The sequence below is a fragment of the Octopus bimaculoides genome, chromosome 10, assembly GCF_001194135.2.
Source record: "Octopus bimaculoides isolate UCB-OBI-ISO-001 chromosome 10, ASM119413v2, whole genome shotgun sequence".
NCBI lineage: Eukaryota > Metazoa > Mollusca > Cephalopoda > Octopoda > Octopodidae > Octopus > Octopus bimaculoides.
This window is the reverse complement of record NC_068990.1, coordinates 94,266,373-94,282,021: the sequence shown is the minus strand read 5'-3', so window position 1 is coordinate 94,282,021 and position 15,649 is coordinate 94,266,373. Positions and strand designations below refer to the sequence as shown.

The following is a 15,649-nucleotide window of genomic DNA, read 5'->3' as shown; positions in this document are numbered from 1 at the left end:
GTGGGCTTTTCCTAAAAACACAACCTCACCAGTTAATTTACTTCATTTACGGAAGTTTAAATTAACTCATATATGGAAATTTATGGAGAGAATGTCAGCCTTTAATATTTTAATGGTGGACATTGGAATTAGACACTGAGGGAAAATGGCTGTAACTTTTTTTTATTTTTTAATTTTGACGATTTTCGTTTTCGATAATGTGTTCTATATGTCACGGTCATGCGATTCCCCCTAAAAAAAATTTTGGACCACCCCTCCCCTCCCCCCCACACGGGGGGGGGGGGGCGAATTTCATTTTTGACATTGTGTCTAATTCCAATGTCCGCCATTTTAATATTATTATATATATATATATCAGCACGCAATTTATATTTTTTTAGTCTTGACTCCAAGAACACATTACAAAATGATTAATAACTCCATACCTATGCAATTCGAACGTTTCTTTTTTTTTTTTTATAGTTTTTATCTTAGATACCAACGAGTACTTTCTGACAACTTGGATTTTCTATTATGAATATCTGTCTTTCTGTATGAAACAAATTGTATAGCAACATGAGTAATAAAATCTATAATCCATTTTAACATCTAATCTCCTCCATTTACATAAATATTAATAAATTTATTGAACTATGTTTAATAAGTTAAATCATAAATAAAAAAAATATATACTCATATATGTGTGTGTGTGTGTAAATATAATATAATATAATATAATATATATATATATATTATATTATATTATATTTACACACACACACACATATATGAGTATATATATTTTTTATTTAATCAGCTGAAGTTACAAAGTGACTCAAGGATCAACACTTGGCCATTGAGCAACTTTACAATTTCTGCTGGTTGAATAAAAATGAGTACACACATGTGATGCTTGTGTGTGTATGTGTGTTTGTTTACACAGCACTTCTCTGAAAATTTCAGAGTTACTAGTTGTGATTTTGTTGCTATTTTTGTTGTCAACAGATTCTTTGCTGGTTTTATGTTTGAAAAACAGGTAAAGGTTAACAACAAGAATGGTATTGAACTATGAAACAGTGGATCACCTTCCTTCTTCACACAGAAGGAATCATTGTGAACCAGGGTTGTAAATTTGCATCATAAGTGACATTGTCCAGTTCCAATCTTCCACGAAAAATATCTCTGGTCTTGGGAAATATCACTTCAATTGGAAACAAGTTGATGACCTCAGTAGATCCTGTCTGAGACATGCAAGCATGAAAAAGTGGATTTTAAACAATGATATGTGATTAGGTGTGGTAATCTTTTGTCATTGATTTACAACTTGATCAATGATTATTGATTATTTATTTCACTGTAGAAAAACTTTCAAACATAAAGGTAATAATTAATATGCAAGAATAAAATGAAGGTGAATTTACGTATTAAGAAACTAAAAGAGAATATAAAAGTAGTGAATTAACAATGATTTCACAGCATTTGTTTAAAACCTCTGCATTCTGAGTTCAAACTGCACCAAGGTCTTTTGTTCTTTTTGGGGTCAATAAAAAAAGTACCTCTGTTTGAGACGCTTAGTGGGTATCTGTTCCATCTGTTAGTATTCTAATATCAGTGCTTGCCAGAATGCAAAAAGGCCACAAAACATCAATTAACCTTCAAACAGTTCTGCCAATCCACCATCTTGGTTTGATGCTTTTTTTTTTATCAATCTGAAAGGATGAAAGCAATGCTTGGGATGACACAGATGCCATGCTATATAAATCCAGATAATCTCCTTTTCCATGGATAACCATCAGTGATGCAGAGACAGGGAGACTTGTAGGCATGGACAGCAGCTGGTCTTTCTAACATAAATCTTGGCCAGGTCTGCACATTGACCTGTATTGATGTATGCTCAATGTTGACTGATGGAGGTGATTTTAATCCTTCCATAATGTAAATGTTTAACTTCCAAGACACAATCAAATTATTGTTTAAGCCTGAATACAATTTATATTGTATTATTATTATTACCATTAGCCAAACATATAATTCAGGTGTTGTGTAACATAGTTTTCACTAGAACTTTAAAGTTCTTTGAAAATGATTATACATTGGTGAAAGCTGTTTGAAAAATTTTATTCCATTGACTCTGCCTAAGAGATTTATGGCATACTTATAATTAATCCCTCTTTAGCAATATCACCTCTTTAGATTGACATCAATTGAATTAGAAACTGATGCATTAAAGTGATATATTAAGGCTAATTTCTGTTTATCAAGCTTTATTGCAGTTGAAATTATATAAAATCTAATATAATTAGTGATTTAATTGGCCAAATGTCTTTGCTGAGTGTTGTATTACAACCTAGATGGTAGGACTGTATTTTGTAATTCTATTCTCATAAAATGTTTCAGGAATTTTGTTAAGATATATTTGTGGTAAAAGTGTTTCACTAACATGAAAGCCTATAAAAATATACTTCAAATCATTATCAACCAAAAACAAACCATTCTACTTTTGTTCTACTCTTGTAGGATATAATTTAGTAACAAAATATGAGCCAGGTTAAAAGGTGCCACATAAACTTCAGTGGAATCGGAAAGGAATCAGACAACAAACAGCTGCATTCAAAGATTCTCTCTCTTTCTCCCTCTTTCCTTTATCTTTCTTCTGCTTGTCTCCTCCTACTACACCTCTTAATATAAATTGCATAATTATTAAGTATGCCAGATTGGGATGTTGATGTATCATCATCATCATCATCATCATCATCAGTTTATGTCTACTTTTCCTTGCTGGCAGTGTGCCAGCACAGTCAAACCGTCCAACCCATGCCAGCATGGACAACAGAAGTTAAATGATGATGATGATGATTTCACAGACCGTTTATTAGAAGTCACCAAATAGTATATACATCTACACACACACACACACACATCTTCAAAATAGTTGATGTTAAGAAAAGGGCATCCAGCCATAGAAACCATGCCAAACCTGCCATTTGAGCTCAGCACAGTTCTCTTACACACTCAAGTCTCCAGTCTACAGCTATGCTATCTCTTCTCTCTCTCTCTCTCTGCCTTTTCTATCACTACTACTATAACGGTCTTTGTTTCTTGGATCTAGTTGCACTCATGCCACTCCACCATCCATTCCCAATCTACTTATTTCTCAGAGCTTCCTCAGAGTTTCCTCCAGAGCTTCCTCCCCAGACTGTTCGCCCTCTATAATTCCCTCTCTGCTCATGTCTTTCCTACCATTATTGACTTGTAACTGTTCAAGAGAAACATTAATGGTATTGCTCTCACCAGTGCAGAAGAGTCTGCAAAGGTCATGGTCCAATGGCCCTTTCTCCACACCCACCAAGTAAAACAAAAATGGAGACAAACATATTAAATGTGAAAATATTTCCATTTACCAGAAGCTAACATCCCTGACAATATATCCTCCACTTATTGAAAATGACATATTATTCTGAATGTAACTCCTTGATTTCGCAAACTCTTCCATCTTCAACTCTCTACAGGAACCAATCATTCTCTTTGCAAGCGTACCACAAAATGTTTCATTTCTAAGAAGCTCAATCTCTCTGATTCTATCAACTACTGACCAAATGCACTACAGATTGCACACGTAGACCACCTATCAAAACAGGAAATGGTCAAAATATAAAATGGACAAAAGAGAAGCATTGTTAATTGTTGTAATTGCAAATCTCCATCGCAGTTGCTGCTACTCCTTAATAAAAAAAACCCTCTAAATATTCAAGCATATAAAACACCCAGAAATCTACAGCAAAAGCATCCCAAATACAGTCCTTTTTTTTTGCTATTCAGTCCTCAGCCAGCAAAAGAGAAAGCTGCATCATTAATAGCTTCACTACTTTCCACCAAAACACTGTTCTGTGATGTAAAATAAGTGCAGAAGAATAACAAGAAGTGTTGCACTGAATTTAGCTTGCTTGTTGCAACTGCTTGTGACAGGGTGAGATATAGATTGCACAGTGATGCTAATTAAGAGATTTGCTGATCAATTTTTCTGTTCTGATGCATTCAATTTGCCACATAACAACTGGGCTTAATTATTATTCTCCCCATTAATATAATCAGTTGAATTAATCATATTATTATTGATATATTATAGACACCCTAATACTAACCCTCCCATTTAAATCAAATTGAGATTTTTAAAAAAATGGCTACTTTAACCTTATGCTGTTAAGCAAAATTATGGGACAAATAAGTTTAAATTAACATTGTGACATTTTCAAAAATAGAACAAAAGCAAAACAAATTTACTTCATATTGGATTTGTGTTTCAGGAAAGAGAGAGAGTATAAGTTGTGCATTTTAGTTGTGTAAATAAGACTATTAAATGTAGCATTTAAGCTTTGCGTTTTTAGGTTTGGTTTTAAACAAAATCAGGCTGCATAAAAAATACAATTTGATAAAATAACCAAGATCTTCGTTTCTAAAATATTGCAGCGCTCACATTAGCGCTCACTAATCTAACAATTTAGTGATTACATTTACACAAAACATAAGTCTAAGACTCTTGAGTATTATTATAGTGTAAAAAAAAATGAACAAAATAGATAAATGAGGAAATATTTTGTTTAAATAATGTTTTCCTGTCTTTTAATTCGGAGACAAAGGAATGCTCATGACCCAAGATAGATTGGAAGGAGGAAGTTTACCTCAAACTGCAGACCAAGCCCAAACGAATGCAGGCTGCTAAAGGCACTCAGGGTGCCAGATAATGTTGCTAAACCAAGTGAGATGGAATAAGTCTACACCTCAAATAGGACATTGCAGGATTTGAACTCAGAACATAAAGAACTCAGAACAAACGGTGTTTTTTTTTACATGTCACCTGCACAGGAGTCAGTCCAATGTTTTGTTCACATGCCACCGGCACGAGTGCCAGTAGGGCGAAGCTGGAAACGATCATGCTCAAATGGTGCTTTTTACGTGCCACTGGCACGGAAGCGAGACTGCTGCTCTGGCAGTGATCCCACTCGGAATTGAAGAGTTTTGAAGAGTGCAGTTCGATTTTAAGTTATTTTTTCAAAGCTATAATGGAAAAGACAAAGGAGCATATTCGGCATATTTTGCTGGATGAGTTCAATAAAGGCAACAACACAACAGAAAGTGCGAAGAATATTAAGGGGATCAGACAATAAATGTAAATAAATGAAGAACAAACAGAGAAGTTTGGATTTCATCATTCAACCATTCATTGACACCTGCGTGCCATTGGAAAAGTCAGCAAATTGGGTCAATGGGTTCCTCACAAACCTTCTGAGTCTAATCACATGCAGTGCTCTTCTTTGCTGTCATGTCTCACGAATGACCCTTTTTTGGACCGAATGGTGACTGATAACGAGGAATGGATTCTCTATAAAAATGTCAAGCAGTGAAGACAGTGGGTAGAGAAAGGAGAAACACTGGCACCCCAGGCTAAAGAAGGTCTTCACCCATGTAAGGTGTTGTTACCTGTTTGGTAGGATATGAAAGGTTTAGTCTACTTTGAACTTTTAAATCCAAACCAAACGATAACAAAGGAGATCTACTGTGAGCAGCTTAAGTCAGCACTGGAAGAAAAATGGCCATCTTTGGTTTCAAGACATCTTTCGTGGGGGAAGACCTTCTTTAGCCTGGGGTGCCAGTGTTTCTCCTATCCTTACCCACTGTTTTCAGCACTTGACATTTTTATAGAGAACCCATTTTTCATTATCAGTCACTATTCAGTCCAAAAAAGGTTCATCCAAAGGCTGGAGCAGTTTGAATGGGAAACGATGCCTTGCCCACCATATTTGCTGGACATTTTCCATCTGATTATCATTTATTCCACAGTCTTCAAAATCATTTGGAAGGTAAAAATATGAATACCGTAGATGAGGTCAGAACAGTATTGGAGGAGTATTTTGGGGGCAAATCTACCAGGTAGATGGAAGAGCGTTGTAGAAAATGAAGGAGAGTATATTTTAGATTAAAAAAGAACTTTGTTATTTTAATTTTGAAAAGTAAAAGAGGTATAAAAAAATTCGCGTTATTTATGGGATGACACCCAATATGTCTATGTCTTTTCCACAACTGGTCTCTTTTGACTGAACCACAGTTCCAGGCCAAAGCATAAATCTAAGGATTGGGCATTTGCCATCCAAAATGTTGTGAGGCTCTCACAGCTCTCTACTAATTGGGTAATGGAACAGGTACAATGCCAATCAGTACTCTAGCTGGGTACAGATATCCACCATGTATAGAGAAGTCTTCCTGGTCACATGAGTACTATCATTCGAATTTGTCTGAGATTATGTGGTGAACAGTTCTCAGTGCGCTCATTCCTGTGTCCAGTGACATGTAGAATTATGTGGAGTAGCCGCCCTGTGCATGTGTGTGTGTGTGTGTGTGCAAAGCAAAAATGTAGTTTACATGTTTGTATGCTTAGATACATATTTATAATTATATACACAAGTGTACAAACATGTGTGAGCACACACCACACCCATACACATTGACACATTCATTCAGATTGAAATTACTTAACTACTTTCCTATTTACAATGTCATTATGTTATTACAAGTATGTGCATTAATCCAATTTATATTTCTTTCTTACTGTGTGTATATCCCCCAACTCTGGCTGACATAGCCACATATATTAATCGTATATTTGTGCAAATGTATGTTAATATTTCGAGATTACTTAATACTTCTGTATTGTTTTGTTTGTAATCAATTGTAGTAACTAACACTTAGTAAACTACTAAATTAGAATAGTTGCATTCTATGAACAAATGGTTTTATCAACTTTTCCATCATTTGTTAGCATCCTCCCCCCTGACTGACGTCATCAGTGTCAGCTCTTCCACTTGTGACGTTATATATACTTTGACCTCCTCCTCTTTCCCTCTTCTCTCTCTCTCTCTCTTCAACTTTCCTCTTTTCTGTAAATTATCTCAAGAATGTCTGGTTCATTTGCGTCAGTAAGTGGCCTCCCTCTCTCACTATATTTTCTCTTTGTTTGCCTTTTCCTCTAACACTGAATGTAGTATGTACACATCTGGCCATTTCACTCTTATCATTCTTAGAACCTTTTTGAACTAATCTATTAAATTTAATTGACCAAACTTGGTGCAGGATGTGTGTGTGTGTGTGTGTGTGTGTGTATAAAAATCAGTGGATAAAGGCATATTAACTGATAGGTTTTGAAGCTCAAATCTACTGTGGATGGTTTGTTATCTCTAGTTAAGGCACTTAATTCTCTGTGTGTCTGCTTACTTGTTGGGAATAGAAAAAAATCTTATGAGAATGTTACTATTTAACTCTTGTTTGGACCCAATCATCTACTCTAATGAATTTTGGGGCTTTTGGGATGGGTGGGTAAACACTCATATATTTATTGTATCACAAAGTCATTGGATGAGGTTTAGTAGTAGTAGTAGTAGTAGTAGAGCAATATTCCATTGATCTTTACTTAGGGATTACAGCTTATACTCTTCCATCATTTTGTTTGCACACCATAAACGTTATGGTTTTGGAAAAGCTCCTCGTTTAACTTCACGCCAGAGCGATTGATCTTGGCTTAGCGATTGATCTTGCACGGTTGTCAATCCTGCAATAATTGTGTTGAAGACCCGGAATTATTTTGTCGATCACAAGGAAGGTAGATGTACAAGGAAATGACGAATACAGCAGACATATAGAAGAAAGTGTTTGAGGAATTGAAAATTGAACTTAAATATTTTTGACACTTAAAACTTTTCTGGAAACAAATTTTGTTAATCAATTAGTATTTGTTACTGTTCCAAAATATCTTCACAGTTTAGAGAGATTTGTGATTCTCTAGAAAGATATTATCAAATTTTCAAAAAGGTTTTGATGTTTCTTTTTAGTTCCTAAAAATCCTTTTGCACTGAAAATCATTTGGAGTTTTTTCTTTCTTCTTTTTTTTTTTTTGCATGGTTTGCATTGAAATCATCTTTAAGACAAGAATGAATTTACCACAGATTTGATCTTTTTCTACTTGCATTAAATCATTTGCTATTTAAAAAAAAAGTTTTGGTCCACCCAAATAAATACTCTTTAGTGCTACTGTGTACCACCACCACCACCACCACCACCACCACTACTTGCATTAATTTGCACTCTACCAACATACCACATAAGACCAAACAGGAAGCTGGTACTACTACTAAATGGTATGAACAGGTATGATCTGGTATGAACATCATCCTGAGCTGAGTGGACTGGAACAATGTGAAATAAAGTGTCTTGCTCAAGGACACAACACATTGCTTGGTCCAGGAATTGAAACCACAATCTTATGATCATGAGTCCAACACTCTAACCACTAAACCATGCACCTCTTTCTGTAAATATTAAAATGTCCATTTGTTTGGAATTGAAATGTAATATGCTACGCTGATGGGGCCAAACAGAGGCTGAAGCACATCCTTAGCCATTTGTTGTCTCAAAAACAAATATCAGATTCTCCATTTTTCTCAAACATATTAGTTGAGACTCACTGTACAGGTTTATTCAATCACTGAATTAAAAAAATGTGACTCACAAGGTGTCCATTTGGGTGATTTTCCTGAGTCATCTTCTCACTCGTGCACACCAATTCATCACTCATTTACAGCTGAGTCGCCTGGAAAAACACGAAATGCTTTGCTCAAGAACACAATGCACATCCAGTTTGGGAATCAAAACATGGTCCTAACCACGAGGGACACACACTTATTGAATGGCTGTTGACTCTTGAGTCCATCTGCCCTTTGATGGCTTTTGTCTTTCATCCTGCAGAATGTTCAACAAATCAGCCTCCTCACTTGATGGAGTTACCAGTTTAGTTGCTGATGATCGTGCAACAGGTTGTCCTGTAGAGGAATGAGGAGATCAAAGAAGCGGGTTGCAAATTACACTTAATAATATTGGTATTGATGAGATAACATGATTGAGCAGCGGCAATCCTTTCTTGATCTCAGAATGAATTAAAATATTTCAGTTCTAAGGAACAGACTAACAGCTTGTAAGGTTATCCTTTCTTTACTATGATATCCATCTTAAGAGGGAAGAGATAAAACTCAACTTCATAGAGCCATGTGTTAAAGAAGCTGTTATACCTCGAATAGTTTCAATAAGATAACCTGTTCACCTTGAATAGTAAGTGTATATGTTTCTCTAAATTGTATTTATGTTGGATTCATTTTCTTCTCATTCCATTATTTTTAGGTCAGCTATCTAGATTCATCCATTCTCTACCTTAGATCAAAAATGGAATTTTTTTTCTGTGTATTCTGGACTCTTGACAACACGATTGAAGAGTTTAAACCTTGCTACAGTTTGTAAGTTTTGGCTCTAGGCCAGACACTGCTGTTTGTTTCAGTCTCTGTGGTTTACAAGTACCATTTCTAATTCATTAGTAGCAAGAAATATCCATCTGTAAGATCACTTATTCCAACGATATACAAAAGTCTAAATTTGAAAATGACATTCTACCTATGTGGCAATAGTTGTAAAAAATAAATAAGTAAATAGAAAAGAACCAAGTGTTTATTGTTTATTGTTTAGTGTGGAGTATTTTAATACTTAAACAAAGGTTTTGGTAGCATTGGTTTTAATGTCATGAGATATAAAGGCCATATTCCAGTGTAGGGTTAGAAAGCCAGCTGAAGTTAGTTGAATAATTAATTTGATGAGGGAGACAATACAAAGCTTAACTTGTTGATTTAAGCTGAGAAAATGTTTTGCTTCATTTTACACAAATATTTTGTTCTGAGTGAATTTACTACAAATATTTTCTATGTAAAGTGATGTTAGACATTATAAAGTACTTCTGTGGAAGAAAAAAAGAAAAGAACCAAGAAGTATCTCATTTCAGAGAAGGGTTGGCAGACTCTGTGAAGTGTGATCCACAATGCAGTCACCCAGCAAGCAATAAGTTTGCTGTTTCCATTATCCTATAGGAAGATTCCTATTTTCAGACCACGTAGCCTCATTTTTATGTTTAGTCTAAGATAGAAAAAAAAAAAGTGGCTAGGTAAGTATTTATATAAATAAGTGTAAATTTCAGAGAATAAAAATGTTCTGATGCAAATAGTTTTAACTGATTGTATATTCACGCATTTAGGCAGACATCTAATCTCCCTCTCCCTTTCCACTACACTTAGTTCCTCATAGATAAATACCTACACAGATGCATGATACTAAATTTCAATGCCCGGAGAGGAGAGAAAAGTAGCTTTCTTTGGCTAGGAAATATTTAACACAGCTTAAACATAGGAGCAGACACAAATGCAAAGTATTTGAGTCTGATGATTTCTTGTCTCCCTTTTCCTAGGGAGCAGCTTGATGTATTCGGTGAACGGTGTTGGAGAGCATAAAGATTAAAGTTGTAGCTGAGAAAAAAGTTAGCTGACCTGGAGGAGTGGAAGTCATCTGAACATTGGAAAAGTGTTACCTGTATCACCGTGATTCATGTTGGGTGTTAAAATGCTGTTACCATGACTGCTGCTCAGTGCTCTGTGAACATTGCAAAGGCTGTCAGATGTGACTGCCAAGGAGACTATGAAGCGGTGGCCCGCAAGTAAGGATGAAACAGAAATATTATACCAATTCAATGAGTAAGCATTTATCTGGCTGAGATTCTGCTTGTGACAAAGGCCAAGGCAAGATTACAACGACTGGTTGAAAGGCATTAAAAATGCTGGATTGAGGTAAACCAAAGATGTGTAGCAGGCATTCAATGAAACTTGCTTTGATAACATAAGAAAACAAAAAAAAAAGAAAAAAACAAACAAAACTTAGCCAATCCCGTTATAACAAACTCAAAAGCAAACAATGCACATGCACGAATTTAAAAATATAAAATAGCGACAATTTAATCCATCACACCTTGTATGTAGACACAACAAGGTTCTTTCAGTTTTGGTCTATCAAACCTACTTACAAAGCTTTGGTCTGTCTGGTGCCATAGCAGAAGACACTTGCTCAATGTGCTGTGCAGTGGGATGGAACCCAAGACCATATGGTTGGGAATTAGGCTTCTCAAACCACACAGTCAAGTCTATATATGTAAATATCCTTCTTGCTTCTGATAGGTAAAAATGATCAAACCTCATTGCCCCTTTTTTATCTAATAATGGTACTGATATATAGACTTACTGATTAATATAATTTTACTTTCATTTTGCCAACAACCTAATTTAAAAAACTTCTTTTAAATATTTCATTGTAGTTCTCTGATGTTTTGAAATCTCTCTCAAAGTTTTATTTCTCTTTTTTATTTTAAAGAATTTTAAAGTGCCAAATGCTAAAAGTTTTCATTTGAATATTGCGTATTTTGGAAAATTTATTCATTGAATAAACTTTGTTTTGGTTAGGAATTGAGTTCTGTGTCTTTTCCTTGGATAAATGCTCTTAATTTTAGATGAAATTATGCATTAATACGACCTAGAGAAAGATGGAATCTCTTAAGTTGTAAAGTTCTTGAAATATCTCTTTAGAATAATTTCAGCAACTTAAAAAAAGGTCAAGAGTTAAGAGAAGAAATTACCCTTAATTCTAAATTTGGTAAATATCTGTAAAAACATTCTAAACAAATTTAGATTGTTTTAAGTCAGCCACATTTCCTGTCAGATGGTAACCTTAACTGTAAAAAAATTTCCTTTTGATAAATTCAAAAGAATGCTACAAACAAGCTGTAATTACTTATGTAATAATTCATGACAGGAAAAAGAAAACAAAATCGAAATTGAATTTTTGTTTGGAATTGTTTTCTAAAATTGAATAACAATTATCTTATTTGTAGTATTTAACTTCCATCCTCTGAGGATTTACTTCCTGTGGAAGAAGTGGGATAAAAACGTAAAAAAGAAAAAAGAAAAATTTTTAGCATTGCTGTTGATGAGTTGATAATTTATCAACAACAGCAACCAACTGACACAGACATGTTTTTATTTCAATCTCGTGTATTTGAATTTGAGTTGTGCCATTCAAGTAATGGCTTGCTTGTTGTTGCTGATAAGAGATTTCAATGCGATCTGACAGTTTATTCTTAGTCTTATTCATTACCAAAAGTAACTTTAGGAGCTGGATTCCAGCATTCTCTGAAAAGACTCCTTATGCTCTCACTTTGTATGTTTGTCTATAAATTTTTACTGATCAATATCAGTGTTGTGAATATTTAAAAAAAAATTTTTGGATTCAGCTTTAAGTTTCTACTTTTGATAAATAAAAGCTTATTATTTGCAGATACAGGAACCATTTTACTAAACAAGCATTATTTTTGTATTGATTATATTGTTTATATATACAATTCTTTCTTTTGCTTGTTTCAATCATCAGACTGCAGCCCATGCTGGGGCACCACCTTCAAGAATTTTAGTCAAATGGTGACTCCCTGGTGTTTGTTGTTTTTTTAAAGCCTGGTTCTAATTCCACTGATCTCTTTTGTTGAACTTCTAAGTTACTGGGAGTAAACACACTAACTCTGGTTGACAAGCAGTGGTGGGACACACACACACACACACACACACACACTGGGCTTCTTTCAGTTTCTGTCTACTATATTCACTTACACAGCTTTGGTTAGCCTGGAGCTATAATGAAAGATACATGTCATGTGGTGGGACTGAACCCAGAACCATGTAGTTGGGAAGTAAACCTCTTACCACACAGCCATACCTGTGGCCTTCCAAACAAAGTAATATTTCTGTTTGTATGGCAAACATGAATAGCATTTATAGTCAGACATATTCTCAAGCTCCCGAGGAGGAGGATGAAGAGTAATTCATGAAAAGATTGAAGACCAATCTTCAAACTGTGTATATACATAATATACATCTGTATCTAATGCAGTTTAAAGCTATTTGACAAATAACCCCTATTTAGAAATCCATGTATATTCCAGTTCATCATCATCATCATCATCCTCATCATCATCTTCTAGCGTCCATTTTCCAATCAAGCATTTCAAAGTTGCTAAGGCTGGTCTTATTCAGAATACACATAAAGAGCATTCTTCTTCATGGAATCAAACCTTGTGTTAAAGGAGCTTCAAGGTCATCTTGATGGTATGTTAGGTTTCTCTTGAGGATCCAGAACATATCACGGAGGGAACAAGACCAAAAGAAATTTCCATGCACAGTCTACTCATCTCTGCTATTGTTGTTCATTGCAAAGTAGTCTTTCCTGGCCACTGCTGTCATACTGAATACTATTGTATTCATAATTTTAATTAATTTACTAAAATTTATAATTAGCAATTGGTTTTCTCAACATAAGAATAAGTCTTGGGGTCGATTTGCTCGACTAAAGGTGGTGCTCCAGCATGGCCACAGTCAAATGACTGAAACAAATAAAAGAATATTTGTTCTGTTTCTTGTGACATTTGATCAATGGTAGTTTTTCTTTCTGTTTTTACTTGCTGCCAGGCTGTTTTTTTTTTTAATAATACCATACACCTGAAATACCTGTTATTGAGTCAGTGAAGGAGCCTCTACACGACAGGTTGACCTTCTAGAAATAACAGTTAAACTGCACCCTGCCATCTTAGAAAAGGACAGAGTTCCTTGTACATCAGAGAAAAAGAGGAAGGTCGTGGCTGATCCTAGGCTTATCCTATCAGGACTAACCCAGGGCTAAATAACAATAACAATGATTGCGTTCTTATTCTCAGAGCTCACGGAGATGATCAAGGCAAAGAAAATACATTAATAATTAAAGACAAACATTGTAATTTATGTTGTGTAATTTACTTTGTTTTGGTAATGTAATTGGAAATGTGAAGAATATTAAACAAAAATACAAGTTTTTGTAACCATTCATTGCCATGGGAATATTTTGCTGCTTATATCTCCTCTCTTGTGAAGCTCTTTCATTATTTAGATATGTGTGTTTGCATTCATTTAACTCTTGGCCAGACTCAAACAGAAATGTTTTTGAAGATTGTTAAATAAAATCGTTCAAACCGCATGTGTTCCACAAACAGCACTTTTCTCTTTTTTTTTCTTTTGTTTTCACAGTTGGCACTTGTAGGTGCACAGTTTGAATATTGTTATTCATTCTTTTACTCTTCATGTTTATTTAATAACTGAAAAGAGAGCAAAAGTATTTACTACACAAAAACTTACATTATGTCAGCATTCAGGAATGTCAGCATAAACACAGTGTTACAGCATTACAGACTTCAGTGGGTTGCCAAAGTTTTGTGTTGCTCATCTGTTGAGTTTCTTTTAATGAATGAGACGACTCAAGCTATCTTGGCTACAGGTTACCGCTAACTTCTTTGAGGTTTCTTCATAAAGCAGCCAATTCCTCACTTAAACAAATCATGGATTTCTTTTCTTTTGAAAATACAAATGTAGGTTGGAAATAGATGGGAGAGAAAAACTGGGTAACAGAGGGAGAAAGAAACCTAAGCACATTTTTCTGCAAAGTTGCTCTTTTACATATTCAGAATTGTTCAGACATGCATTTCAATATGCTTTGAACCCCTTTATTTCTGCTGCTACAAATGAAGTCCTTTGCTCAAATACATGCTCATAAAGACACAGTTTACTTTGATCATTATGTATTTATGATCGAAGTTAAGGTTTGGTAAAAGTAAGGTGGCAACAGTTGTTTGGTCTGTGGACTCATCTGAAGAAACCTGCTAAAGTCAGCAAAGTGTTTGCTGTACATAATCTCTAGATGGAAGCAGTTCCAGTTAAATTGGATAGAAGACTCAGTTTATAAAGAACATGCTACATTCTGTGCTGCATTTCCACCTCAATGATGTTGTTTCTTAGGCTATTTGGTTAAAACAAATGCAAAATTTCCTATTCTAATTAAAGTAAAATATAATTAAAACGCAAGTTGTTCCTGTGATCACTTAAACTATGTTTTTAATTACATGCATGTATAGATATTTATCATCTACTTAATGACTTACTGCTTATCAAAATATTACAGTTTATATTAAATTTTGTTGACAATAAAAATAAATGGAAAAAATGTAAATGGCCTATCTAAAATCAAACATTTCAAAAAGTATGTTTCTTCTAAGCTAACTTTTATAGAAATTATTATTTTATTTTGTTGCTTCTCTTGTTTTCTCGAATGTGTAGACTTTTACGTAAATTATTAGCTTTGACACTTTCCTTGCTTTTAATTTGATTCAAACATTCTTTTAAGCAAATAGCGTTTTATTTAATTCAGTGATGCTCTAAAGAGAAATACTTCAGAAAAATAAATAATCTCTTTCAGGATCATTAAATAAGAATAATTATTGAAAGTATTGGAAAAGCAATCGGTGTATTGCTAGAATCTGTATTAGAAGCTACATTTCACTCATTTGCTCAGATATTAATTAATAAGTCAGTTTTATGTTTACACAATTGTTTTGGAAATTAATATATCCATTTCATTATTATTCTGTTTCTGTTTCATGCAAGAAAGAATACCAGAAATTTATAGATTAATTAATTTCTAGGATATTCTAGCTCTAATGATATATATATATGTATATGTATATGTTTAAATTATATTTGTATTTAAATTATATTTACTTGAACTTATTTTTAATTAAGGTAAAAGTAAATGACAGTATAATTACTGATATCTTAAATCTGTTCAACATTATACATGTTGTATGAATTCAATCCATTATGTATTGATAATCATTAAATAATATTAAACA

General features: G+C 34.2%; 1 protein-coding gene across 1 annotated transcript in view; it reads left to right on the top strand.

Moving 5' to 3' along the window:
* The window catches only part of LOC106875093 (histone H2A), a 6,725-nt gene extending 4,635 nt beyond the window's left edge, over nt 1–2,090 (top strand). Inside the window, exons 3-4 of the mRNA XM_014923072.2 lie at nt 985–1,037; nt 1,999–2,090. Coding sequence (XP_014778558.2) covers nt 985–1,037; nt 1,999–2,090 — 145 coding nt within the window. The remainder of the gene's footprint in view (nt 1–984; nt 1,038–1,998) is intronic.
* The last annotated feature ends 13,559 nt before the right edge of the window (nt 2,091–15,649 follow it).